This window comes from Ambystoma mexicanum, chromosome 3q (genome assembly GCF_040938575.1).
Source record: "Ambystoma mexicanum isolate Mex_15411 chromosome 3q, UKY_AmexF1_1, whole genome shotgun sequence".
Classification (NCBI taxonomy): domain Eukaryota; kingdom Metazoa; phylum Chordata; class Amphibia; order Caudata; family Ambystomatidae; genus Ambystoma; species Ambystoma mexicanum.
The window spans coordinates 204,163,143-204,190,764 of record NC_090926.1 but is presented as its reverse complement, the minus strand read 5'-3'; the positions used below and the strand labels follow the sequence as shown (position 1 = coordinate 204,190,764).

Here is a 27,622-nt window from a genome sequence, read left to right as displayed (position 1 = left end):
CGTTTTGGTGGAGACCTAATTACAGTTTTAAACGCCCAGCAGTAAATATCTTCTAGAGTTATGAGCCTTTCTAGATCAGTAACGAAAATGTTGCAGCGAAGTGATTTCTCCAAGTTGTTGGCTATATGGGAGACATCCTGATGATGAAGAATTCACGCTCTACTCGTCTGTGCACGATGCTGCCTCTGGCATTGTTTTTTTTTCTTCTCATGCCTGCTTTTGGGGTGCATGCGTGCTCAAAACGGGGCATGCCCTCTCAGACCACTCACTGGTGTATGCTTGCATAGCGATTTCCAATGAGCGATATAAAACTAGAGGTTAAAGGTTGACGGACTTCGTTTTTAGTGCAAATGTTTGCAACAAAAAAAAACGCTTTTTTAAGGTAAATGTGAGCACAGTAGTTTCATATGCAATGATCTGGGCTGCTTTTATATATAAACGTTATATATGGGTTTCACCGTTACATTTTGATTTATATAATACAGCCAAGTAGACTTTTTATATAAAAGTACATTAAAAGAATAGGTAATAGATGATTTGAACATAATAATACAATCATACACGAAAAGGAAAAGTCGGTTCAACAATTATCCACATCGTAATCATATGCTTATGTTTAGTGTATTTCTAACACGCCTTCGGGCAAACGGGCACACAGAAAAGACAAAAACAGGCAAAAACACAGCAGCCCTAGAATAAAGCACAACTAAAAATAAGTCATAGAAACAAATAAGAACGTGAGAACAATAAAAGCAGCCCAAATATAAAGAACATCAGCAAGAGGCCTAAAACCAGAAAAAAACGGAGCCGAATCAGATACTATTAATAAGATTAAGTAAAAAAGAACGTTTTTGAGGCTTTCTTAAAAATTGTTAGTGAGGTCTCATGTCAAAAGGCAATGTATTCCAAAAGGAAGGTACCAAAACATCAAATACGCATCTACCAGTCCTCACCAATTTGGGCTTGTGCATCAAGGAGGTTACCATTACTAGATCTCAGAAGGTGAGGAGATTGCTTCAAACAGATGCATTTTGATAGATAAGCAGGACCTTTGCCAAAAAGGAACTTATGCGCAATGGTAAGAATATGAAATGCAAGGTGCTGTTTTACTGCAAGGCAATTAAGAACTTTCCGGACTGTTCCATACTGCCGATGTTAGCAACAATACAGACCGCACTATTCTGAAGGACTTGCAGCTTACTTATATGCTTCAGACGGAGCCCACAAGAAGGCTCCGTTCTCCAGCATGGGGTCTGGCATGGATTCACATGCTCATGAATATTCCCCGTTGTCAGGCTGGGAATCCCCGGTAAAGAAAAAATCAGTATCAGTTTTGTTTCTGATCTGTCTTTCTTAGTAGTAACCAATCACTGATCTCTGGGTCATACTGCCCCCAGCCAATGCCTGTCCTCTCCCTAAGCCCCGCCTCTGGCAGCCATCCTCAGATTTTTACCGCACGTTCAAGTTTTGGGAGTCCTCGTGCTGTAGCTCTCGAGTTTTTGCTGCGTTTTCGTGCTTTTTCAGGAGATTTTCTCATTTTTTCGGTTTAATCGAGCCTCAAGCTCCACTGTTTCTATTTCCGATAACGGGGACCCGTTTCAGAATTCCTCTACGCCCCTCAAGGTTGAAGTTTTCATCGAGTTTACGCTTCTTGGAGGATTCCGGAAGATCTGCGGCCTACCTCAACGGACATGGCCCAGGACAAGGCAAGCTCGACACCCGGATCCAAGCTGTTCAGGTGCTGCCCTGGATGCGGATTACGAAATGTTTTCAAGGAGGACGAGCATTCGCGATGTCTCTATTGCCTTCATGAGGACAAGACGCACGTGGAGAAGGACTGTGCGTTCTGCAAGAACCTTTCGGAACGGACCAAACAAGATCGTCGTTCCTGCCTCGCCGCCTGGCTGGAGAAGGGCACAGCCGGTGAGAAGGCGAAGAAAAAGTCTGAGCGGGCTTCTAAGTCCTGTGAGGGCGCCCCGGCGACGGGGGCCCAACAGAAGGCCAAGCACCGCGAGTCTGCGGGCACCGGGAGCGCTGAAAGGTCGGGCTCTTCGGCTGCCAGGGAGGGCGCGACTTACCCGGCACGTTCAACCACGAGCCAGCACTCTGGTTCGGGGAAGAGGAAGTCCGAGATCCCGGGTAAGCTGCTGGAGCGGCCCTGGTCGATCTCGAAGGGACCCGAGGGGGAGCGAGGCGCTGACCCTCCCCCTCAAGGCAAAGGCCCAGGATGCACCTAAGGTGGTGAGGGCTTTGATGAGCCGGCAAAGGCCTCTATCGAAGTGGTTGCTGCGGACCTGGCGAAGCCGGCTGAGACTATGCCAGTGGAAACGGCCTCTGGGCCCAGAGTATCCCTGCCACCACGGAGGGAATCCTCTTTCCAGCCCATCGATAAGACCCCCGTGAAGACCCCGGCGGAAAAAGAGGGGCGGGGGGGCCGTGGCCATTATAGACTCAGAATCAGCCTCTGAGGAGGATCTGGTGGAAACCGGGAAGGGCCACAACGAGAGGTTCATAGACCTCAACGAGAAGTTCGAGAAGGTTCGATCCCAGGGGACAGTTCTCGCTGATGTGATCGAAGATAGCGACGATGGCGACCCAGTGGAGCGGCCATCCCGTCCGTCGCAGCCATTACCCGAGCCCCAGGATAGCTCGGTGGCCATTTTGTTGGCGATCCAATCCTTATGTACTGAGATAAGGATGAGGCTACCACGGACCGCGACGGAGGATCCAGAACCAGGCCTGTCGAGAAGCCCTCCGAACAAGCAGAGGAGAGTCCACCCCGCTCCTCCCTTCTATTTTTTTTTTCCATTTCTATGTCTTTATGACGCGCCGACAGCCCGTAGGCATCAGGGCGCAGAGAGAACCTGAGAAGAAAGTAGCATAGAGAAACCGTAAAAACCGAGGACAGTTCAAGAAGGACAGGTATTCATATGTACACCTAGGGAAGACCCTGGAATGTCAGGAGGCTATTGAAATAGGGGAGTTTTCAGTAATTTCCTGAACTTGCAATAATTTCCTTCGAGTATTAGATTCCCTGGGAGGCTATAAGATTCGTGCCCGCGAGGCCTGTGGAACCCTCACCCCCTCGCTGGACCCTAGAGAGGATACAGCGACGGATACAGCGACGGGGACGGACGACGACGGTGGCGATGACACAACGGACATCCCGTCATCACCATCCTTCGGGCTTCTCCACCCGACGAAATTGGCTCCTTCCACGCCATGAAAACCAGGGCATCCAAGCTCTTCCAGCTCTGCCCTGAAGAACAGAAAAAGGAAGGGTTTCTTTACCAACGACGAGAGGCCAAGAGGAAGACGGTCCTCGCGGTGCCGTTGCTTGATGACATCTGGGACGAGGGGCTGGCTATCCTCAAGAACCCTTCCACGACACCCGCCAAGATGGACAGGTATGAGAAGAAGTACTGAGTCCCTGATGCCGCCCCCTTGTGCCTCAGGGCCCAGCCCACGCCGGACTCTGTCATCTCGGCAGCGGCCAAATAGAAAGCAGTGGGTGCGGCGGCTTCAACTTTCACTTCCCCGCCAGACAGCGAGGGCAAGAAGTTGGACTCCATGGGACGACGAGTCATCTCGTCGGCGGCAACGACGATTAAGGCGGCCAATGCCTTAGCAATCGTGGCCCGCTACGACAGGGAGCTTTGGTTCAAGATAGCTCCCCTGCTAGACTTCCTACCGGACGACAAGAGGGCGGAGGCCCTACAAATTCTGCAGGAAGGAGAGGTGGCGTCGGATCACGCCATAACGGTGGCAACGGGCATTGCCGATACCGGATTTCGCCAACTGGGCAACGGGGTGTGCGTCCGAAGACGAGGATGGCTCAAGGCTGCAGACTTTCGGCAGGACGTCCAGACCAGGGTGTTGGATATGCCGTTCGACGGCAACAATCTGTTGGAGCTCCGGAGGCAGACAGGGTGCCTCCAAGGGATCCAGCGGTGGCTCTTCTACATACCGCCAGGCGGCCTGCTCCTCGTCCCAGGAGGCCTACAGAGGTCGCGACAAGCAAGGGGGATCCCGTCGTCGTCAAGGAGGCCAAGGCGGCAAGGCCTCCTCCAAGCAAGACTGAACCGGCCGTGGCGTCGGGGCCCCCACCGAAAGCACCCCGGTGGGAGGCCGACTGACGAAGTTAGTCAGCGTGTGGGAGTCCATCTCCACCGACCGTTGGGTGCTGGACACCCTGGCCAACGGGCACTCGCTGGAATTCCAAAAGAAGTGTCCTCGCATTCCTCCCGTGGCCAGGAAGGAGAATCACATCCCTCAACTGCTGTTGGAGGTAAGGGCGATCCTCAAGAAAGGTGCCATCGAGCTCGTCCCCAGGAGGCTCTGGGGCTCCGGAGTGTACTCGAGGTACATCCTCGTCAGAAAGAAGACAGGCGGTTGGCACCCCATCCTGGACCTGCGTCGGTTAAACAAGTACATCAAGGCGTAGAAATTCAGGATGGTCACCCTCCAGCACATGCTGGGACAGCTGGAGGAGGGCGACTTCCTATCGTCGTTGGACCGGGAGGATGCTTACTTCCACATCCCCATTCTAAAAGGACACAAAGTTTCTCAGGTTCGTGGTTCAGGGACGCCACTACCAATTCAGAGCCCTGCCGTTCAGATTAAAGTCGGCACCCAGGGTATTCACCAAGTGCCTGGCACCAGTGGCGGCGCGGCTGCGCCTGCAGGGGGTCCATGTCTACCCCTACCTGGATGACTGGCTAATCCGGGCAAGGACAAGAGAACTCGCCGTTGAACACACAGCGAGGACCGTTCGGCTGCTCACAGAACTGGGGTTCGCCATCAACTACCCCAAATCCCACCTGGTTCCGTCGCAAGTAGCACTGTTTCTAGGAGCGAAGCTCGTGTCATGATCACTGCTTCCAAGGAGCCAGGAGCAGCCCAACGTCCTTGGAAGCAGGCCCCTAACCCTAATCCTAGGCACCAGCCCGTCCCCACGGGGACCTTTTGGACCTTGTCCTGGCGCCGGTGGCACCAGGCTCATCAGAATCCTCGGTCCCGGCACTGGAAGCGCCGGGCTCATAATATGTGTGCAGATGCTTGGGTGGACTTACCTGCAGCAGACCATGCTGCTTACTTACCAGCCACTTAGAAGTCCTCTGTGAACAGGAACTACTTTCTTACCTGGGTGGGGCAAGCTCCACTACCTGGATTCAGCACTGGAAAGCTTCTGGAACTGGAACTCTTTTCTTACATAGGCGGGGCCGTGGAGGAAGACGCCTCATCACTCCAAGGCTATTTAAACCACACCCGATAGACGAAACGTGCTTCGCGTTATTCTGCATCTGCAGCAGAACGCTCACCGAGTCTGTTCCAGCCTTTCTTCTTTCGATCCTGAATCTGCAAGAATCATACTCACCATTCCTGTATCCAGTCGACAGCAGCACCTGCAGAGACAAGAAACAGCAGGTTAGCAAGGCAGCCTTAACTCGCAGTGCTACTCACCTGATCCATCGGCTGCAGTCATTTCGGCACGCTGCACCTCCGCCTGCGAAGACAAAAGCATTGTCACTACTTACCGGCACTCCGTGAATTCTGGATTTCTTCATGCTGCATCGCCGCCTGCGGAGATAAAAGCATTGTATCTACTTACGGACATTCCGCGGACTCCGGCGCTGCAAACCAACTTCTGAAAGACAAAAGAAGAGACATTAGACAGGTATTTACTTACGCCCATCGCGCTCTTCGCAATAGAACGCCTGCAAATACTCCGGCGTCTCTTCAGCACGAACTACGCTGCAAGGGAAAAGACAGTTAGAGCGCTTGCATTTACTCACGCATTTCCAGGCGCTTCACTCCATCTTCCTCAAGAGTCCTGCAAGACAAAAGGGAGAAAAGCATTATACGAAGTCCTGTTCAATGTTAACGTGCCTTGCACCTAAAGACTATAAAGACTAAAAAGGGGTCTGGAAACTCACCGCTCGTGCAGTTAACGACGGTAACGGTCTTCTGAGTCCAAGAGGCCTATGTTTCACCAGTGAAGGAACTGGCAACAGCGCCCTGCACCAGACGCAGATGGAGAGCCCAGCATTCACCTATCTAAGGTGAGCACGTTGACCTGGGGGCTCTACGGAGAAGCTAGGGAGAGAGAGGAAGAGGGACATTGAACAACCCAGACCATTAACCCCCATATTCTTTCACCTGCAGAAACCTCACCCTACGAGTTCGACACACAGTGCGAAGAGGTTCGACCCCAGAAGCCCATCGAGTTCTGCACATCACCTTTCGAGTCACAGACACCTTCCTGCCAAGACCAGCGCCTCCGTGGGAATCAGGTGAGCGTTACAGAACGCGAAGCCCACCGCAAAACTCCTACCCAGGCGCAATGGAAACCTCAGACACTGATCACTTAGCCCAGTTGCTCGGGGAATTAAGAGCAGAAGTACATGCAGCTCGTCAGGAAACAAGCTCTCTAAGAAGAGAACTGATCATTTCCAAGGAGCGAACAGAGGACCTCGCTAGGCAATTGCTACAAACGCAGGCAGGACAGACACCCCTGCCCGCTCCAGGAGGAAGCTATCCTTCTGCATCATCTGTAAATCCAGTGCAAATCAATCTACCTGGTAATGTGCCCTTGGCTCTGCCCAAACGTTTTTCTGGTGACCCAAAGAAATTTGCAGTGTTCATCAACCAATGCCGCTTACATTTCTTATGTCGACCAGCTGCATTCCCAACAGACCAGACCAAAGTGGCTTTTGTGCTTTTTTATCTCAGTGGCAGCGCCGCAGATTGGTCGATCCCTTTAGTCACCCAGGATGATCCGGTTTTACATGATTTCCAGGCCTTTCAGTCCAGCATGGAGAAACTGTTTGCAAGACATGCACAAGGGCAGGCCTTGGACAATGAACTTCTTTCATTACGACAGGGTAATCAAGACCTCTTGACCTATATAGCCTCATTCAACAGACTCATAGTGGAAACTCAATGGCCCGAGGATAAGAGAATAACGCTTTTCTACAGAGGCCTGCGTGGAGAGCTCAAGGATGTGTTAGCTCAAGTTGTGAACCCTCCACAAGAATGTTCAGACTATATTGACTTAGTCGTCCAATTGGACCACAGATTACAGAACAGGAAGGCTGATCGTTCTAAATTTGATACCCGAGTGTTTTCTAAACCACAGACTTCTACTAAGGGAGCTGACACTGTGGAACCCATGGAAATAGGGGGGATGAAAGGTCCTTTAACCCAAAAGGAGCGGGAAAGAAGAAGACAGCTGCAATTATGCCTCTATTGCGGGAACTCGGGGCACTTTCTTCGAGACTGTCCAGTGAAACTAGCTAAGAAGGCTGTAGGAGCCGCAGATTCCAGTACCACAAGTTCTGAGCAGGGAAACGACCTAGCCCGGCAAGTGTAGAGGTCCTCTTGCCGAGCGTTAAGATCTGTCCCGTGACCTCGCATTTCGTGGTGCCCATGGTCCTCATTAGTCCTGCACGTCCGGATCGTTTGCATGCAATTGAAGCTTACATCGACAGCGGAGCAATCGGCAATTATGTGGACCGTGAAATGGCATCAAGGATGAATCTACCCCTTGTCCCTAAGGCAGTAAAAGACGTCATTACTACAGTGGATGGCACGGAGATAGCCTCCGGACCAGTAACGCACGCCACCCAAGAAGTGACGCTAGTGAGCCAAGATGGACACCAGGAGAAAATCTTGTTCGATGTGATCAAGGCCCCTCAGTTCCAGATCATTCTGGGAATCCCTTGGTTAGAGAAGCACAATCCTCAGATCAACTGGCGAGCAAAGACGGTTCAGTTTCCAGAATGTTTTACCACTTGTTATCCTCGGCCTGAGGTTTCAGTGGCGGCAATCTCTTCTGAGGTTCCCACATTACCTCCAGACTACCAAGAATTCCAAGATGTCTTTCGGAAGGATCAAGCTAACACCCTGCCTCCTCATAGGTCTTACGACTGTCAAATAGACCTGATACCCGGAACAACTCCTCCTTGCAGTAGGATTTATGCCCTCACCGAGCCAGAGAATCTTGACCTCAGACAATATCTGGACCAATACCTAGCTAACGGGTTTATCTGTCCTTCTAAATCTCCAGCTTCCTCGGCTTTGTTCTTCGTTCCGAAAAAGGAAGGAGACCTTAGAACTTGTATAGATTACCACGCCCTGAATCAAATCACCGTTAAAAACAGATACCCGTTACCTTTGATCCCTGAACTCCTGGACCAAGTCAAAGAAGCATGTATATATACAAAGTTGGATCTCAGAGGAGCCTACCACTTGGTACGAATAAAAGAAGGCGATGAATGGAAGACGGCCTTTCGCACCAAGTATGGGCTATTCGAATATCAAGTGATGCCCTTTGGACTTTGTAACGCTCCTGCCGCTTTCCAGTATTTTATGAACAATGTCCTTAGAAAACTCATAGATGTGTGTGTTTTTGTCTACATTGATGACATCCTTGTCTATTCATCATCTGAAGAGGAACATCAGAGACACGTTAAAAAGGTTCTCGAGAGACTGCGTCAACATAACCTTTTTGCCAAGCTCGAAAAATGCGTTTTCAACGTAACTGAAGTTGAGTTCCTGGGATTCATATTGTCACCTAATGGGGTTCATATGGATTCAAAGAAGGTCGATGCAATCATCAAGTGGCCATCACCAACCTCGGTAAAAGCAGTTCAAAGCATGTTAGGCTTCGCTAACTTTTACCGCAGATTCATTCCTGAATTCTCTCGGATAGTCCAGCCCATCACCGCTCTGTTAAAGAAGAACAAACGTTTTGAATGGTCTATTGAAGCAGAACAAGCTTTTCAGGACTTAAAAGCTAAATTCATTTCTGCACCTGTTCTAAAACATCCTCGCCCAGAACTCCCCTACATCGTGGAAACGGATGCTTCTAGTCTTGCTATGGGGGCAGTGTTATCACAAAGAGATCCGGTCACACACCAATTACATCCAGTAGCCTTTTGGTCCCGCAAACTCTCGGCTTCCGAGATCAACTATTCAATTACAGACAAGGAACTTTTAGCAATCAGATCGGCCTTTAAAGCCTGGCGGCATTATCTTTTGGGAGCCAGACACACAGTCACCGTAATGACTGATCACCGCAATCTACAATATCTGAAGACGGCCAAAGCTCAGTCTTCCAGACAGCTTCGCTGGGCTCTGTTTCTGGCTGAGTTTGACTTTATAATTACTTATCGACCCGGCAGTAAAAACGGAAAAGCAGATGCCCTCTCTCGGATGGGAGTAGATGAACATTTGACCAATCCAGAACCAATACCCATAATCCCAGAACAAAGGATTTTGGGGTTGGTCAGCGCCCAATCCTTTGAAGACATCAAGACTCCAGTCAAGTCACTCCTAACTCCGGCCGATTTGCAGGACTGGCAATTAAAGGGAAAATAATTCTCCGTGGATCAAGACCTACCATATTTCTAAGGGCGATTGTACTTGCCCTGTGAGAAAATACAAAAACAAGTAATCTCCGGTTATCACGACTCTCTAATGGAGGGTCACCCTGGCATTACCAAAACCATGGAAAAGATCAAAAGACATTTCTGGTGGCCATCATGGAAGAAGGATATTAGAGACTTTGTAATCTCCTGTGGTGTGTGTGCCCAGAATAAAAGTCATAAGGAGAAACCAGCCGGCCTTTTACACCCTCTGGATATTCCTCCCTGTCCATGGCATACCCTGTCCATGGATTTCATCACGGACTTACCTCCATGCTCAGGGTATAATACCATTTTAGTAGTCGTGGATCTACTCTCCAAGATGGCTCACTTCATTCCCCTGAAGGGCCTACCTTCGGCTTCGGTATTGGCCCGAGAATTCTTAGAAAACATTGTTCGGTTACACGGTTTTCCCTCGGTTTTAATCTCTGATAGGGGAAGTCAATTCATCTCCCACTTTTGGCGAAGTTGCTGTTGTCTAGCCCAAATTGATGTAAGACTTTCAACCAGTCACCATCCCCAAACTGACGGACAAACCGAGAGGACAAATCAGACTCTAGAGCAATATCTACGTTGCATGCTCCAACAAACTGAAAACCCTTGGAAGGATATTCTTTGGATCGCTGAATACGCTTACAACAATTCGACTCATTCTGGAACCGGGAAGACTCCCTTCTTCCTATTATACGGACATCATCCTAGAACCTCTAATCTGGATCCTCCCCAAGAATTCGAAACACCTGCTGTGGATCATTTACACTCTGAGATTACCCGTGCTTTTAAAGAAGCCACTACCCATCTGCAAAGAGCTAAAGCTCAAGTCAAAAAGGGAGCAGATCGACACCGTAAAGAGGCCCCTCACTACGCAGTAGGAGATCAGGTCTGGTTATCCACTAAGCACCTGCCTCTAAAAGGACCCCGCACCTTCAACCCGAGATACCTTGGACCCTACCCCATCTCTACCATAGTTAATCCGGTGGCGGTCAAATTGGAATTACCTGTGCATATGAAAATACATCCAGTATTCCATGTCTCCTTATTAAAACCAGTACAACCAGAAACCCGATTGACTGAACTCCCAGAACCTGTTTTGGTAGACTGAGAACTCGAATTCGAAGTAAAGAACATTCTAGACTCCAAAATCTCCAAATCTAAGTTATATTATCTGGTTGATTGGAAAGGATACGGCCCCCAGGAAAGGTCTTGGGAACCCTCCGAATATGTCCACGCACCTCGTCTGGTCAAGAGATTCCATCTGAATCACCCCAACAAGCCAAAACCCCCGGAGAAGACACGCTTAGGAGGGGCCTTGAGGGGGGGTACTGTCATGATTACTGCTTCCAAGGAGCCAGGACCAGCCCAACGTCCTTGGAAGCAGGCCCCTAACCCTAATCCTAGGCACCAGCCGGTCCCCACTGGGACCTTTTGGACCTTGTCCTGGCGCCGGTGGCACCAGGCTCATCAGAATCATCGGTCCCGGCACTGGAAGCGCCAGGCTCATAATATGTGTGCAGATGCTTGGGTGGACTTACCTGCAGCAGACCATGCTGCTTACTTACCAGCCACTTAGAAGTCCTCTGTGAACAGGAACTACTTTCTTACCTGGGTGGGGCAAGCTCCACTCCCTGGATTCAGCACTGGAAAGCTTCTGGAACTGGAACTCTTTTCTTACCTAGGCGGGGCCGTGGAGGAAGACGCCTCATCACTCCAAGGCTATTTAAACCACATCCGATAGACGAAACGTGCTTCGCGTTATTCTGCATCTGCAGCAGAACGCTCACCGAGTCTGTTCCAGCCTTTCTTCTTTCGATCCTGAATCTGCAAGAATCATACTCACCATTCCTGTATCCAGTCGACAGCAGCACCTGCAGAGACAAGAAACAGCAGCTTAGCAAGGCAGCCTTAACTCGCAGTGCTACTCACCTGATCCATCGGCTGCGGTCATTTCGGCACGCTGCACCTCCGCCTGCGAAGACAAAAGCATTGTCACTACTTACCGGCACTCCGTGAATTCTGGATTTCTTCACGCTGCATCGCCGCCTGCGGAGATAAAAGCATTGTATCTACTTACGGACATTCCGCGGACTCCGGCGCTGCAAACCAACTTCTGAAAGACAAAAGAGGAGACATTAGACAGGTATTTACTTACGCCCATCGCGCTCTCCGCAATAGAACGCCTGCAAATACTCCGGCGTCTCTTCAGCACAAACTACGCTGCAAGGGAAAAGACAGTTAGAGCGCTTGCATTTACTCACGCATTTCCAGGCGCTTCACTCCATCTTCCTCAAGAGTCCTGCAAGACAAAAGGGAGAAAAGCATTATACGAAGTCCTGTTCAATGTTAACGTGCCTTGCACCTAAAGACTATAAAGACTAAAAAGGGGTCTGGAAACTCACCGCTCATGCAGTTAACAACGGTAACGGTCTTCTGAGTCCAAGAGGCCTATGTTTCACCAGTGAAGGAACTGGCAACAGCGCCCTGCACCAGACGCAGATGGAGAGCCCAGCATTCACCTATCTAAGGTGAGCACGTTGACCTGGGGACTCTACGGAGAAGCTAGGGAGAGAGAGGAAGAGGGACATTGAACAACCCAGACCATTAACCCCCATATTCTTTCACCTGCAGAAACCTCACCCTACGAGTTTGACACACAGTGCGAAGAGGTTCGACCCCAGAAGCCCATCGAGTACTGCACATCACCTTTCGAGTCACAGACACCTTCCTGCCAAGACCAGCGCCTCCGTGGGAATCGGGTGAGCGTTACAGCTCGATACAGTGGGACAATTGGCCTCCCCGTCGGAGGAGAGGACGAAGGCCATTCTGGGCAAGGTGCGGCGCCTGCTAGCCATCGACGTGGCCAGGGTGAGGTCCATCAAGTCCCTCCTCGGGATGATGTCCTCATGCATCTACCTCGTACCCCCTTGCAGACTTCAGATGCGTCCGCTACAGGAGTTCCTGGACGCCCGCTGGTTTCAGGCGACGGGCTGCTTCGAAGACAGGATCCCTCTCGACAAGGAGTTCTGTCGGGCGATCCTATGGTGGGGTACCCGTGCGAACCTCACTACAGGCACGGACTTTCAGACCCCGGCGTTTCAGGAGATGGTGATGACGGATGCCTCTTTGGAGGGTTGGGGGGGGCCCACACCGGAGATCTCCACGCAAGAGCCCTTTGGTTCCCGGAGGACAGGTCTCTCCACATGGAGCTGTGTTCTGGGCGCTCAAGTCGTTCCTTCCGTCCCTCAAGGACGAAGTGGTGAGGATCTTCACCGACAACACCACCACAATGTTCTACATACGGAAGCAGGGAGGCACCAGATCCCCAGGCCCATCCAAGGAGGCCCAGGATCTGTGACACTGGGCCGTCGCCCAGGGGATGTTTCTGGTTCCCTTCTATTTGGCAGGAATAAAAAACACCATCGCTGACTCACTCAGCAGGGAGCTGCGCTCGTGCCACGAGTGGGAACTACGTCAGGACCAGATGGATCGGCTCTTTCGACGATGGGGCAAACCCCGGATCGACCTTTTCGCAACGGCGACGAACTCCAAGTGCCAGAGGTTCGCCAGCAAGTTCCCGCAGCCGAGGAGCATGGGCAATGCTTTCTCCTTCCCTTGGGACGGCCTGTTTCTATACGCGTTCCCTCCGTTGCTGTTGCTGCTCCGCCTCATCAACCAGCTCAAGAAGTCCAGGTGCAGGATGATCCTCGTCGCACCAGCGTGGCCGAGGCAGATCTGGTTCCCCGATCTTCTGGACTTGTCAACGTCCCCACCAGTCAAGCTGCCGGCAGACGGGATCTTCTCTCCAGAGAAGGAGGCGCCATTCTTCATCACGACCCGGAGTCGCTGAACTTGCAGACCTGGCGCCTGCCGCACTAGAGTTTGGAGGGTACGATATCCCGCTGACTGCAGAGAGGTTCTTGCAAAAGCCCGGGCGTCCTCAACTCTCAAGTGTTACTGTCATAAGTGGAAGAGGTTCTCTGTCTGGTGCCGTGCACAGAAGATTAACCCTCTGCGGATTACGGCCCCTCAAGTACTGCCGTACCTACTGTCGCTGGCCAAAGCTGGACTGGCTCACACCTCCATCAAAATACATCTGGCTGCCATCTCCCGATATACCAGGACTACGGGACGGGCGTCCTTGTGGTCTCATCACCTGGTGAAGGAATTTATGAAGGGACTATTCCGATCGTTCCTGCCATTGAAGGCTCCTGCCCCGGCGTGTGAGCTTAATGTGGTGCTGACCAGGCTCATGGGGGCCCCATTCGAGCCTATGCATTCGGCGCCTTTGAAGTTCCTGTCATGGAAGACAGCGTTCCTCGTGGCCATCACCTCCGCACGACAAGTGGGAGAGATCCAGGCTCTATCTTGCAAGCCTCCATACTTGACTTTTCATGACACGAGGGTGGTGCTGAGGACGCACCCCTCATTCATGCCCAAGGTGCTGTCGGACTTCCAACTCAACGAGCCCTTGGTGTTACCAGTTTTCTTCCCGTCGCCTTCGACGCCGGCCGAGAGGACTTTGCACTTGCTGGATGTAGCTAGAGCGCTGAAGGTCTACGTGGACTGCACAAAGAGTTTTCGGAAGACGTCACAGCTGTTTGTGAACTTTGGGTCTGTGAATCAAGGGAAGGCTCTCTCGAAGACTTCCATTTCCAGATGGCTCTCCGGCTGCATCATGCACTGTCACCGGTTGGCAAACCGACCGCTGCCCGGCTGTCCAGAGCCCATTCGACCAGAGCGATAGCTGCTACCACGGCGTTCCTGTCTGGCGTGCCCCTGCTGGACATCTGCAGGGCTGCTATGTGGAGGTCGACGCACACCTTCACAAGATTCTACTGCATCGATCGGGACTCCAGGGAGGAGTCCAGAGTCTGCCAAGCAGTGCTGCGCAACCTGTTCGCCTAAGGTGAGCCTGGTGAAGAGGTAAGAATTGCTTAATGTTGAGTTTTGGATGTAATGCTTAATGTTGAGCCTTTGCCACCTCCCGTGGTTGTGCATGTGTGTACTGCTATGTATTCTTTTATTCATGAGAATGTGAATCCATGCCAGACCCCATGCTGGAGAAGGAACAAGTTACTTACCTGTAACTGTTGTTCTCCAGCATGGGTCTGGCATGGATTCACATGCGAACCCTCCCGCCTACCCCTCTTCGGCTCTTCACTTGGTCATACTGCCACTTTGCGTGCTACCAAACCTGAGGATGGCTGCCGGAGGCGGGGCTTAGGGAGAGGACAGTCATTGGCTGGGGGCAGTATGACCCAGAGATCAGTGATTGGTTACTACTAAGAAAGACAGATCAGAAACTGATACTGATTTTTTCTTTGCTGAGGATTCCCAGCCTGACGACGGGGAATATTCATGAGCATGTGAATCCATGCCAGACCCATGCTGGAGAACAACAGTTACAGGTAAGTAACTTGTTCCTTAGTAGTCAATCTTGGCACCCAGAATGACTCTAGCTATTGTTGAATAGTTCTCCTGAGAGAGAAAACATTTGAGCCGACCAAAAGTTGTGAATAAAAAGCTGGCAAAGACGCAATGTAATTAACATGGTCCTTCATGGTAAGGGAAGAACTTGGTGCAGTCCAAGATGGTAAATTATTGGTACAAATTGGAGGGACTACTCGATTTATTCTGCGTTTCTACCAATAGTAGCTCTGTCTTGCTACTATTAAGAGCGATGGATTATGGGCCAGCCAATTTTGAATAAGACAAAATCTCACTGACTTTTACAGAATCAATATAATAGACCACTCTGAGCTGAATTAAAATATGAGTAACATTGGCATGATTAGAGGATAATACGCTATGGTCTTCTAAAATATGGAAGAGGGGTTTCATAAAAAGATTAATAATTGTAGAGGAGTGGCAAAACCCCTGAGGCACTCTAAAGTATAACTCTACAGGAATGGTACTCTGATCATTATGAAAATCTGCGGCGTGGCGACCAGCAAGGAAAGATCAAATCCAATCTGCTGCTCTAGCCATAAAATAAACTTTTGGCTGTACTCTGTCATAAAAAATATTAAAACGCAGATAGATCCAGTAAAATTTCAAGAGCCATTGTGCCACTATCCATGATCTGAAGCATTTAAGATTTCAAATCCGGGAATGCAGTTTCTATTCCATGAGAGGCCCTGAATCCTGACAGCCTTTCTCCTAGCAGTCAAAAATCTTCAATATGCTGTTGGAGTTGTAAATAAGCTATTGTCATGGTCATGAAGTCAGGGGAACAGGCCTTTGGCGCCAGTCTCATGAACGAAAGTAAACAAGAACATCCATTTAACACCAAAAAGCTTTTATTATGGACATAGCACTTCAGATGCATTAACCTTGAACATTCCATCCATTAAGCAGCACCAAGTGTATTCTTGGGTGTGGCTGCTAATGGGTTGCCTTCGCACATGCTCATTCTCTAGGTGTGGCAGGGTGTGGCTGGTAAACCGGCCCTAATGGGCGTGCCCACGATCTCAGCTATATAAGCTGCCCCGATCCTAGAGACATACGCTTCGCGTTATTCTGCACTTGCAAGCAGCGTAATGCTCACCATCGCCAGAGGTCAGACTTACCTTTGAAGATCCTGCTTCCTGGACATCCTGCTTCCTGCCAGCATACTTACCAACTGGGGGAAGCTGTTCTTACCTGTACATCTCTTCGGCGTACCAAGTATTCATCTTTACACTTTCCGGAACACCAAAATCTTCATCTTGGCACCGCAGCATGACACGCTCCATCGTCAACAGCAGCGCCTGAAAGCAAAAACAGAAGATAAGGTTAGACATTGAAAAAACAGTCAGTTTAAGGTTTCGCTTCGCCATACTTCACGCTTTTCCTTAAACCGTCACTTACCCTCACTTATGCTGTCGAACATTGCGGTAGCATCCATCTTCCATCCGGCCGCGTCTCACAGCTGCATTTCCATCTAAGCGAAGAAGACAGAAGAGAGACATTATTGCGGGCATAAATAGGAGCAACATATAAAGACACTAAACAGAACAAACAGCATCACAAGAGCTCAAGAAAGACTTACCAATCATAAGGAGAAGCCTAGTCGCAGCTGGACTGGACTATCCTTATCAGGGATCAGTGAAGGAACTAGATCTATTTGACGCGCCCCTGCCAGAAGTAGCAGGACGGAGAGCTTATCTTCCATAATTCACAGTTGAGCTTTATGGGCCGGCGTATGCTCACAGAAACCGTACTTTGGGGTGAAGGGTTCGAGAGGTACAACAATCACAGATTGGCGCACTCACACACTCTTATCTCCACGCAGGAGCAGTATCACCACGTACCACCGCTCACAGCTTTTCTACGCCTTTGCAGAGACCAGGTGAGCGTAACAGCTATTCGATCAAGGAACTTAAGCAAGAAAGGAACACTGGTAATGGGTCTGAAGTGAGCGTCATTGCATGGATCAAGCATGTTTTTTTATTTTTTTTTTAGCAAAGCAGTCATGCATGCATGCTTGCTTGCTGCAGGCAGGCACTGTAGATGATCAAAAAGACGAATTCACAAATTCAGCAATAATTGTTGAAATAATATCCACACAATTATTGATAGACAAGGAACTCTGGGCCAGTTTGTTGGTTTAAAGGGGAAGTTGACTCAAAAATGTTATTGTTTAAAAATATTGCCCATAATTAAACAACGTATGTTAGTTACATATTTTTTTTTAAAGTTCCTATGAAAAATAATATGAAAATGTGCATCCAGGTCTGGGTGCTTAACCTTGTTGCTGCCGGAAAGCAGTGAATTAAAAAACACTTTCACAGGACAGTCAATCCTGTGAAAAGCAATCCTAATACAGCAAATGAACACTTTTCACATCTGGAAAGCGTTTGATTTCTGTGTTAGAATGGCATTCATAGTGCTGACTGTCCTGTGGACGTGTGAGCGAGGCAAACACATCCTGGTTGCCACACTCTTTCAAACCGACTTCTGTGGTCCAGTGGTCAATGGTTAGCCCTTTCAACCATGCAACCTGGGTTCTAATCCCTGCCTCTATTTTCTTCTGGATGGTTCAAATGGTGTTTTAAAAAAAACAATACTTGAAGCACCAGAAAAGAAATGCACAAACTCCAATACAGGCCATGTGACTGAAGGAGCAAGCCTTCATCACTGGACCACTGTAGTCCCTGATAATCACAAGTGCTCATTGCCGCGTTGTTGTACAACACGGAAATGAGCACTGTAATTGCCATTTCACAGCTAAGGAAATAGACTACATAAATACCCTCCATATAGTCTAATTCCTTAGCTGCTTTCACAGCACTGTTTGCTGTGAATGATAGACTCTTGTGGTCCAGTGGTGAAGGATTGCGCCTTCACCACTGGACCAGAGTTAGAGTGCCTGCCTGTCTTTTTAAAATTTGATGCAGCATAAAAAAGACAGGTTGGGATTCGAACACGGGTTGAGTAGTTGTAACCTCTGGACCACAAGAGTCTATTCTTAAGTGCAAGGCAAACACGCCTAAATGTCTGAAATGTGAATTGTATCAAGGAAAGTTTGAAACCAATGCACGCACAGAGATCCAAGGAGCAGAAAACACGTGGTGACAAACCCAAGAGGCAGGTAAAGAAAAGTGGCATTGAGTGTTGACATTTGATACAGGTTGACAGAGAAATACACAAGCTGATGACCAAGTATCACGGGTCATCGGTTGCATGAGCTGTAATGGATGAACCGTATGGTTCGGCAACTGCGCCAAGACAGAGTTACCCTTCCTATATTTTGGGAAAGAACCATGGAAAACCAAGCGCCTCACAATGTGCCAAGGGTTATCGGTTGCGTGAACTGTAATGGGTGGACTGTGTGGTCCGACAACTGCTCTAAGACCCAGTATCCCCTACTTGAGAAAGAACCAAGGAAAGCCATGATACAAAGGTTGTGTTCCAGAAGTACTGAAGTCAAAGAAAACATCAGTTAGAACTATTAAAGAGCATAGAGGATTACAAAGTTAAACTGGAAGGATTCTTAAAAGTTAAGTGACTCCTAGCAGTTCTGTTGGAGGAGCTGTCTTCTTGGGGAAGGGAACCCTGAAACTTTGCGAAATATGTTGAATTTGGGGAAGGTATTCCCCAAGGCTTATTTGAACTGTGTTGAATGTGAGGAAGGGAACCCCGAGATATCTTTGAACTGTATTGAAATTGGGAACGGGTACCCTAAAATATCTTTTGAACTGTGTTGAACGTGAGGAAGGGAACCCCGAGATATCTTTGAATTACATTGAAATTGGGAAAGGGTACCCTAAGATATCTTTTGAACTATTTTGAAATTGGGAAAGATGAAGCTGAAAATAAGCCAGAGCTGGAAGAAGCTCAGAACTTTATTTTGAACACTATTTCTTTTAGTGCTGACATCCCTATATATTTAGTTGCGAGGGCAAGTATAGGTTTTGGACACAGAGAGAATTTTGAGTTGAACTTAGTGACAGCGACTGGCCTTAGTTTCTTTAGGTATGGAGATCCCACCTTAGCTTAGGGCATGTTAGGCATTACTCTATCCTGACAAATAAAGACCAATACGTTATTTTATTGAGAAAAGTTAATCTGTTTCTGTGTCTTGCTTCACGATGCCTTCACAGCTGTTAGCCCACTCAGTAAAGTAAACCTTTCCAGCCTCTTAGGTAAACACAAATCAAGTTAATACGCCAGATGAGAGACACTGAATATTAATCACTGAGCTTTCTTCATTAGCTTGCACTTGAAATATGAATGCCAGCATGATCAGTGAAAGGTCATTGTTGCACAAGTTCTTTTGTGATGCGAGCCATTGATGCCTGCACGGCATGAATGTGGAGTCGGTGTGGGCATGGCCAAAACCCTGGCATCAAAGTTTCCATACATTAATCCAACCATATGATCTTCTGAATCAACACCTATGAGCTATGGTGAGTCAGAAGAGGGTCACAGACTCTTATAGGACATGATGTACACTTATTTACTCAAATAAAAATAGAAGGCCCAACTCTCCCTATGACTGAGGGGTCCCTGCCTAATATCTAACTAAGGTGCTCATTCGTTAGTCGTAGAAGTCTAAAAGGAAGTGTTTGCTGTCCATAATTCCCCTAACTGACCCTACCACTAAATAAACTAACTTAAAACTGGAGAATTACTCCCCGATATGAGATGGCATTTGTAATGCTCTTATGCACAAGTGTTTCAAGGCGCGATGAGGCAAGGAAGGGGGAACAGAGGGAGGACAGAGACAACGATCTTACTAGGTCAAGTGAAAATGAGATTGTGCAAGTGCAGGGGGTGGGTGGAGTGCCAAGGGAAGGGGAGGGAGTAGTGCTGTACATGGGATCAAAACAATAACAAGGAGTGCGGCCGGCATGTGCAAGGGTAAATGCAGACAGCAGGTGTCCAAAAGTGCGACTGTAGGGTTACAGTTAGAGACCCAGGTGCAAGGGATGCCGGGAGGCAGTGCGGGTGTGCAACTGGGCGGGCAGGGACATGGGCCCGAAATGAGAAGGTACCCAGGTGACCGGTGCAGTATCAGACAGGAAATCAGCAGGGGAGAGGACGAGAGAAGGCAGAAGCAAAGAGGAAGGTCTTGAGGTGCTTCCAGAACCAGAGATGGTTCTCCTTAAATTTCAGAGAGGCAGGGAAGCTGTTCCGGAGGGAGGCAGGAGCCAAAAAAAAGAGAGATCTACCACCAACTCATTGCTTGGAGAAGCGACTGATCCTGAGGGAGTTGGAGGTGGAGGAGCGAAGAGCTCAAGTAGGAAGGTATTTACGAAGAGAGATTTGGAGGTATTGAGGCCCCAGGCCCCAGAGGGCCTTGTGGACAATGCCGAGGGTCTTGACCTTAATTCCTGCAGCCACTGGGAGCCAATGCAGAGATTTCATTGCTGGACAGAGTCTCCCAGTCTTGTTCTGGATGAGTTGCAGAGGCCGGAGAGTAGAAGCAGGCAGATTTAGAAAGCAGCTGTTGCAGTAGTCCATCCTAGAGAGAACCAGAGCTCTAGAGACTGTGAGCTTCTGGGGGAAGGAGAGGAAAGGACGAATACCTCTGATGAGGTGCAGTTTTTAGTTTGACTTCTTAGAGATGTCAGAGATGTGAGGAGAAAATGAGAGTGTGGAGTCGAAGATGATCCCGAGGTTTCTAGCCTCACAAGTGGGAGCTGGAAGAGGGCCAAGAGAGGCCAGCCAGAGATTGACCGGAAAGGAGGGTGCAGGTGTGCTGATGAGGAAAACCACTGTCTTACTGGCATTAAGGTGGTGATCGTTGGCAGCACACCATTCCTGGATAGCAGACAGAGGGTCGGAGATGAGAGAAGAAGAGGTGGCAGAGGAGAGCCTGAAAACAAGTTGTGTCATCCATTTAGCACTGAAAGTTGGAGCAGAGAGCGGCAATGTGTTGGGCGAGAGGTGCCCTGCATTGGTTGAACAGCCATGGAGAGAGGTTGGACCCCTGGGGAACACCACAGGTAGAGAGTGAGATAGAGGAACGGAAGGACCCAAGTTGGACCTATCAGAGAGGAACGGGGTCAGGCCGGCCAGCGCATGATCGTTGATACCCAGGTTATCAGGGAGACGATTTAGCAGGATAGCATGGTTGACCGTGGGCAGAAGAGAGATAGTCAGATGAGGTCAGAGGAGAGATTATAATCCATTTTAGAGAGCAGGTCTTCACGGATGTTCGGAGAGCAGTTTCTGGGCCTCTTGCTGCTCTGAAGCCAGTCTGATGGTCATGGCGACAACCAACAGATTCAGTGTGAAGATTAAGCTGGGAGATGGCCAGCTTTTCCAGGAGTTTGCCCAGGAAAGGAGTGATGGAGATCCGGCGATAGTTAGCCGGTCAGGAGGGGTCGGCTGAGAGTTTCTTGAGAGGAGGGTGCACAAGAGAGTGCTTCGGGGGGAAGGGAAAGCTCCAGTGGCGGAAGCGAGGGTGTCAATGTGGCCCTTCATGGTTTTGGAAGAACAGGGAAGAACCTGTTTTGATGAGACTTTCATAGATCAGACTTGTCTAGAAACCTTGTCAGGGGAGAACAGAGGAAGGGAAGAGAAAGAGGGAGGAGAGGTGGCCACAGGGACGCTGGAGGTAGAGGAGAGAGTAGAGGGAGGAGGAGGAGAGGATGAAAGGGTGGACAGGATGTCCTGGGTTATAGAGATAAAATGAGATGCCAGGGTTGTGCAGAGGGCCTGGGAGGGGACAGGACTGGAGAGTTAGAGACTGCAGCAGGATTGGCCAGCTCCTTGCAGATTTTAAAGAGTTTGGCTGAGTTTTTAGATGACGCAGAGAAGCGGGCTTGCATGTGGGCTCTTATTAGTATGGACAGAGAGACGGTATTGCCTTTGGAGCAGGCGGCAGGCCTGTTTGTCAGAGGATGCGCAAGAAGCTAGCCATTTCCTCTCAGCCACCTTGCACTTGTGTTTAAGGGTGACGAGATCCGAGTCCTACCAGAAGTTGCACTTGGCTTTAGGCTTCAAGTGGATCTTCATGACAGGGGCAAGAACATCAAGAGTATCAGAGATAGAAGAATGGAGCATGGAAAGGCCTGTGTCAGGATGCGAGTCAGCCAGAGGAGGAGGAGGGCGAGAGAAAGTGGCTGCGAAAGCCTCAACTGACAAGTTTCATGGGTCGGATCACTGAGAAGGTAGGTGGCAGTGCTGGAGTTGGCTTGACCTGAGGGGTAGAGAGGGAGAGATGGGAGGAAAGGAGAAAGTGATCACTCCAGGAGAGAGGAGTGGTGAGGGGTTAGAGAGGGGGAGATCAGAGGAGATCAGAACCTCCATAGTGTACTCTGCAGAGTGAGTCGGCCAGAGGGGAGAATAGAAAGACAGAGAGAGTCGTAGAGGTTGCGAAAGAGTCCAAAGGAGGGACAGGAAGCATCCACTCAGAGAGGAAGGAGGTGATCTGACCAGGTGGCCGATAGATAGGAGCCACTGTAAGAGAGTGGCTAGAAGAGAGAGCGAACCTGCAGACAAGGCATTCGAAAGAGGATTAGGCCTGCATTGGAATGACAGAGGCTGGAATCCACTCTGCGAAGATCAAGGCTACACCTCCCCCGGAACGGTAGAATCTGAGCACAGAGAGGATCTTGTAGCCATCCGGGAGCAGAGTGTCAAAGCTTGTGACAGAGCTGGCCGTGAACAATGTCTCGGTGTGACCGAGGACATCGAGATCAAGTTCTTCCAGGAGGCGGCAGATGTCAGAGGAGTGTTTGACAGCTGAGCAAGAGTTGAGAGTGGCAATATAAAGGAGGTTGCCAACCCTGAAAGACTTCCGGGGGGGGGGGGTAAAAATCAGATGTATGCACTGCGGAGGTGTAGAAAGAGCCTGAGGGAGGCAACAGATGAAGGTACTTCTAGTACCAGTCTAGAATTCTTCAGTAGCGGGTATTCCTCAAATAGTCTCTTTGGATGTCTTGCATCAGTCTCTTTAACTCTTCAAGGGAGATTTGTGGTTTTCCCTTATCTTCAGAGCTCCCTTTGGGTTTCTTATGTCAGAACACCCGTTTTCTCTTGGCCAATTCAGGTTTGTCTTACTTTGGTATTTTGACCTCTTGTTTAGCTTCACTTGTCTGATTTCTTTAACTTCAGGCTCGGGTATTGCTATCTACAATTGATTTTACTGGTTGTTATTCTTGTCTCTTATATTATTATTTTAACTTTTCTCTTCATAGTTTAAAGTCATTTCCTCAAAGGGGAATCTTATGCTGTGACTTCTACTGAGACGAGTTACTTCTTAACATAATGTTTGCTTCTTGGCAGCCTGTTGGGTTCATTACCCCATTTCCTTTTTTTCTATATGGAAATGCATCTGGTAGCTTTGTTGTGTTAGGCCCTCTTCTCCGTCTGTCTTAGCTTGCAGTTTGATGTTCTGCTTCTCCTTCCATTCTCTCTTCCCACTGTGATTTCCTTGTACGTTGACAAGGCGTTGGACACTCTGTCCATTGATGCTCGGCGATATCAGAGACGTTGGAGGGACAAACTGTCTGCCACAGGGTTCTGGTGGTCTTGCCACCTGCTACATTTGTGCTCCTGCCCCAGAGCTTTGTCGTGCTCGGTTGGCGCCCTATCTTTGACATCCGCATCTGAGCGTCTCTATCTCTCTGTCTCCTCTCTCCTCTCTCCATTCCACTCACTCTCTTCTCTCTCTCTTCTCTCTCTCTCTCTTCTCTCTCGATCTCTTCTTTCTCTCTCTTCTATCTCTCTTCTCTCACTCTCACTCTTTTCTCTCTCTCTTCTCTCTTTTCTCTTTCTCTCTCTCTCTCTTCCTCCCTCTCTCTCCCTTCTATCTCTTTATCTCTTTCTCTTTCCCCACTCATGCTCTGCTGGCGCCTTGGGTCATTTGTTCCAGTGCCTCTCGCTTTGTTTCGCCTCTCCGAGTTTCTCTCCTCCCGCTTCAAGCGAGTTTGAAACATGCAGGCTTGTCTGGCTGTGCTGACTCTGCCTCTCATTTCTGTAGGTCCGGTATCCATTATTTAACCTCATTGTCCAAGTGTATGGGATAGTAGGATTTAAAGAAACATGTTCCTTTTCTGTAAGATTCTTGCATCTGTTCAGAGTTTCTTCATCCCAGTTGTTATGAGTTTTTGTGGTGGTGCAACAGATCATGTAGGCTATAATTTGGCTATCTCTAGGGAGTGCCTCACGGGAACTGAAGTCTCTGGGTGAGATCCCACTTGCCTCTACGCCTAGAGATGGTATCGCTGAGTGCGCTCACCTCCCTAGCCTCACAGAAAGGTGCTCCCCCTTGAGGAGAAGGGATGAATTCTCTCGATTCTTGACAGAACCAAAACCCAACGACTTGTATTTCATTTGCCGACAAAGTTTAATGGTTGCATAGTATATAGAGGGATGAATAACTTCAGTCGTTCTGGGTCTAATGTAGGGTCATGCCCACCTATCGATTGAAGCAAGGGGTGTGTTGCTTTCTTACACTGGACTCAAAGGCCGCTATTCATGAGGGTCTGTAACAGGAGAAGTATCATGAGTTGGACTTAGACTTTAATGCACCAGATGGAGAATGTTGACTATAAGAGGGGGGTGTATCAATAACCAAATGAAAATGTCTCTCCAAAGCTGAGGACTGGATAGCTATACCGTAGCAAGATCAAGGGATGGGGGTATGTCTCTAAAGTGCTTGGAGAAATCATGTGGTGAAAGGATGATTTAAAGGCAACCCTATCACTTAATCGGCCATGATCAACTGGCCTCTTCCCCCATCACCCATTAACCGAGCTTCAGTGCAAATCATCTGGGCATTTGTTATTGCAATTAGTCATTGGTAATTTTTCTTCTGTGCCTGCATCCAGAGAATTCCCAGTTGCATGATTGGTAATCCATATATGAATGAGCCAAATTATGCATTTTTAACGGAAAATTAGCAACTGCCATGCTTTCTGCTCGGATACCCCTTTCTTTAACCAGTGTTTATTCCTTTTCTGCTAGTTTCACAGCTTGCCGAGAAGTTATTGCTTGAAGCAGGAAGAGCTGAAGTTTGGGATGGCAGCGCAGAGTCTGCTCCATAAACTGGGTGAAGCTCAGGTACTGCATGACCGCCTCAAACAGGTATCGGAGATGAAGAATGCCACAGTCTCTCCGACACCAGATGTTGTAAGCATCAAAGTGGTAAGTATTCTTCGCCTTTCCACAATCCAGCATTTCAACCCACTGCATAAAAATGTCAAGCTAGTATTTTTAAGTAAATATGGCCACATTTTGAATTGTCTGCAGAAAATCAGTGCAATCAGTAAAAAAGTGCAGTCAAAATGCTCACATCTTTTTTAACAAATGTTCCCAAAATGTTCAAAAAGCACACACATCTTCCAGGAGCCCTGAAGGTTGATATTCTATTTAAACACTTGCATCATTATTTTCAAAAGAGCACAGAATAATTTAAAATGTAGCCAGAATTTCTGATGTGCAAGGGACTAGAATAACATCTTGCTGCATTTTTACGGTTTAACTCCTGTTTATTTTTTTCTATCTATCTGAATGCCTGAATAGTTAAATAGAAGCTCATTCAGTGTTATATCACCTTTTTTGTCCCAATGTATGCGAGTATGACGAATGCATGTAGAAGTTATGAATGAAGATTGTATGGAGGGATGTTTTTGGTTTACTGAGCTGAATTTTGTGAAATGCAACTTCTAATAATTTTTTGGGTATAAAGATTGTATTTGTACAATAAATATGATGCGACTATGATTTAAATAATAGTCAGCTGTCAACTCTGGTCTAGTTGGCCCACCTCCTCCTTACCTTACTGTTCAATTGCCTGGAGGGCCATAGACGTTAATAAGGCTTCCCTTATATTTTTTCTATATAGAAGTCATCCAATCTGGAAGAGATCATGGCAATAAATAAATCATCCGATTTCAGCGCAGGATTCCAGTATACATTTAAGATTGACATTTTAGAGCAAGTGCCGCTTCCTGGCGATAATGGGCCAGATGCCCATACAATCATGTTTTCTTGTATAAGGAAGTGAGATGACACTAAATTCAGGAGTTTCAAAGTACTGCCCAATTTCACTGCCGTAAGTAGCCCAGCCGATGGCCGCCCAGAAAAACTCTGCCGGAACGATGGATCGATCAAAACAGTCCAGTGTAGGTGAGTTTCCTTAACCACGTTTCCTGTAGGTTAATTAAGTCAAATTCAGCCAAATTTAAATTAATAGGGCGAGAGAAGTGTAAAAAAAAACTAGTATTCCAGGATATAAGTTTCAATCTGGATGTGTTGGCTGAAGAGAAAACAGCCAACAGGTCTCTTCTTTGATGTCTGATAGTAGAGCTGGGTTGCTAAGAAGAGGAATGAGACGCCAATGTTTTGGCCAACCAGGACCAATCAGAAGTGGACAAATTGGACCTTTTAGTAGGTTCTTGGAGATGTACACTTCCCTCTTGTCGAGATAAAGAATCTCACTTAAAGGTCACGTTCAACTTGGGTTCTGGACCCAATGGGACCCTACCGATCTTCAAAGGGTCCTGAAACAGTGGAAGAGGTCTAGGGTCAGATGTCTCGGTGCCCCTCCACGAATTGCCCCTTGCAGTGAAACCACTTTGTTCTCGTGCAATCACATTTTGCTCAATGTTCGTACAACATGACAAGTCAAAACCCAGAAGTAAGCTTTCTGTAGAATCCAGCAACAACTTTTTAATCACTGGAGACAAGAGATGAAGAAACACTGAGTCCATGCGTTTTTTGTCATAGAATTTCATCAGTTGGAAGTCAGAGGATCTTAACAAGCGCAAGTTTGGTATCAAGTAAAATAAATCCAAAACCGCTTGATGGTTTAGGATAAGGCTGGTGTTTTGATCCAGGACCCTCTCCTGTTTCAAAGACCGATTTTTAGGGTTGACTTGTTTCACGCTTGATCTAGTGTAAGCTGGCCGGTTAACCCTGAGGTTGTTGCTTATGCCATATCCCATTCTATGTTGTTGGTCTTCTGCATGGCTTGAGCTTTTAGGCGAGGGCACTGGAAGGTTGACTGCAGCCTGAGTTCTTGCTGCTACGGCCTGTGAACTTAATCGTTTCCGCTTATCGTCCATTGACTCAAACCAGGGAGAAACCAGCGGCTCTGTACTATCAGTTGCCAGTGACCCCCTGGCCCCGTCATTGTTATTTACAGGGTAAAGAAGCTCTATATTCTGAGCATCAGTCGAGACATCCTCAAGCGAATAAGTAGAAATATTCAACAAGGCATGTGATGGAGGACTCAAATGGGACCCACCAGGACAGGGACTAGGAATTGGCCCCTGGGTGACACCCCTCTTATCCGAGACCCCTCCTGGCTGCTGGTCTCGCAGGATTGAGACCACCTGTCCCGGTGCTGGTTTTGGAGCACATTTCCTCTCCACTGGGGCTGTGTTGTCACCTTATTTACAGCCGCGACAGAATCACAACCTATAGAGTTTCTAATCTTCTTCAGTTGCCCCGTTTATGATTTGAGAAGATGGAAAAAGGCTGGTTATCGCCCACCTCCTCCTCCTCTGTTAGTGAAATGTGCAGGGCCTTATCGCCAGCAGTACAAAGACCCTTTTCTGGTTTTTGTATAGTACAGAGGGGTGCTGTGGAGTCCTTAGTCAGATCCACAGAAAGAGACCGGTTCATTGACTGAATGGACTGAGAAACAAGCGGCCTCACATCGTTGGCATGTTGTAGTGCAGCATGGAGTGGAGCCCCAATGCTGACCGATTACGAACCCTGCGTCTCCTTGCCAGTTATGAAGCCCTCCAGGAAAA

General features: G+C 48.5%; 1 protein-coding gene across 7 annotated transcripts in view; it reads left to right on the top strand.

The window, feature by feature from the left end:
* Positions 1-27,622, top strand: part of STAT6 (signal transducer and activator of transcription 6) — a 1,449,539-nt gene that overhangs the window by 848,700 nt on the left and 573,217 nt on the right. For all 7 annotated transcript variants that reach the window (XM_069653558.1, XM_069653564.1, XM_069653563.1 and 4 more), the window contains one exon: positions 24,828-25,007. In XM_069653558.1, coding sequence (XP_069509659.1) covers positions 24,828-25,007 — 180 coding nt within the window. The remainder of the gene's footprint in view (positions 1-24,827; positions 25,008-27,622) is intronic.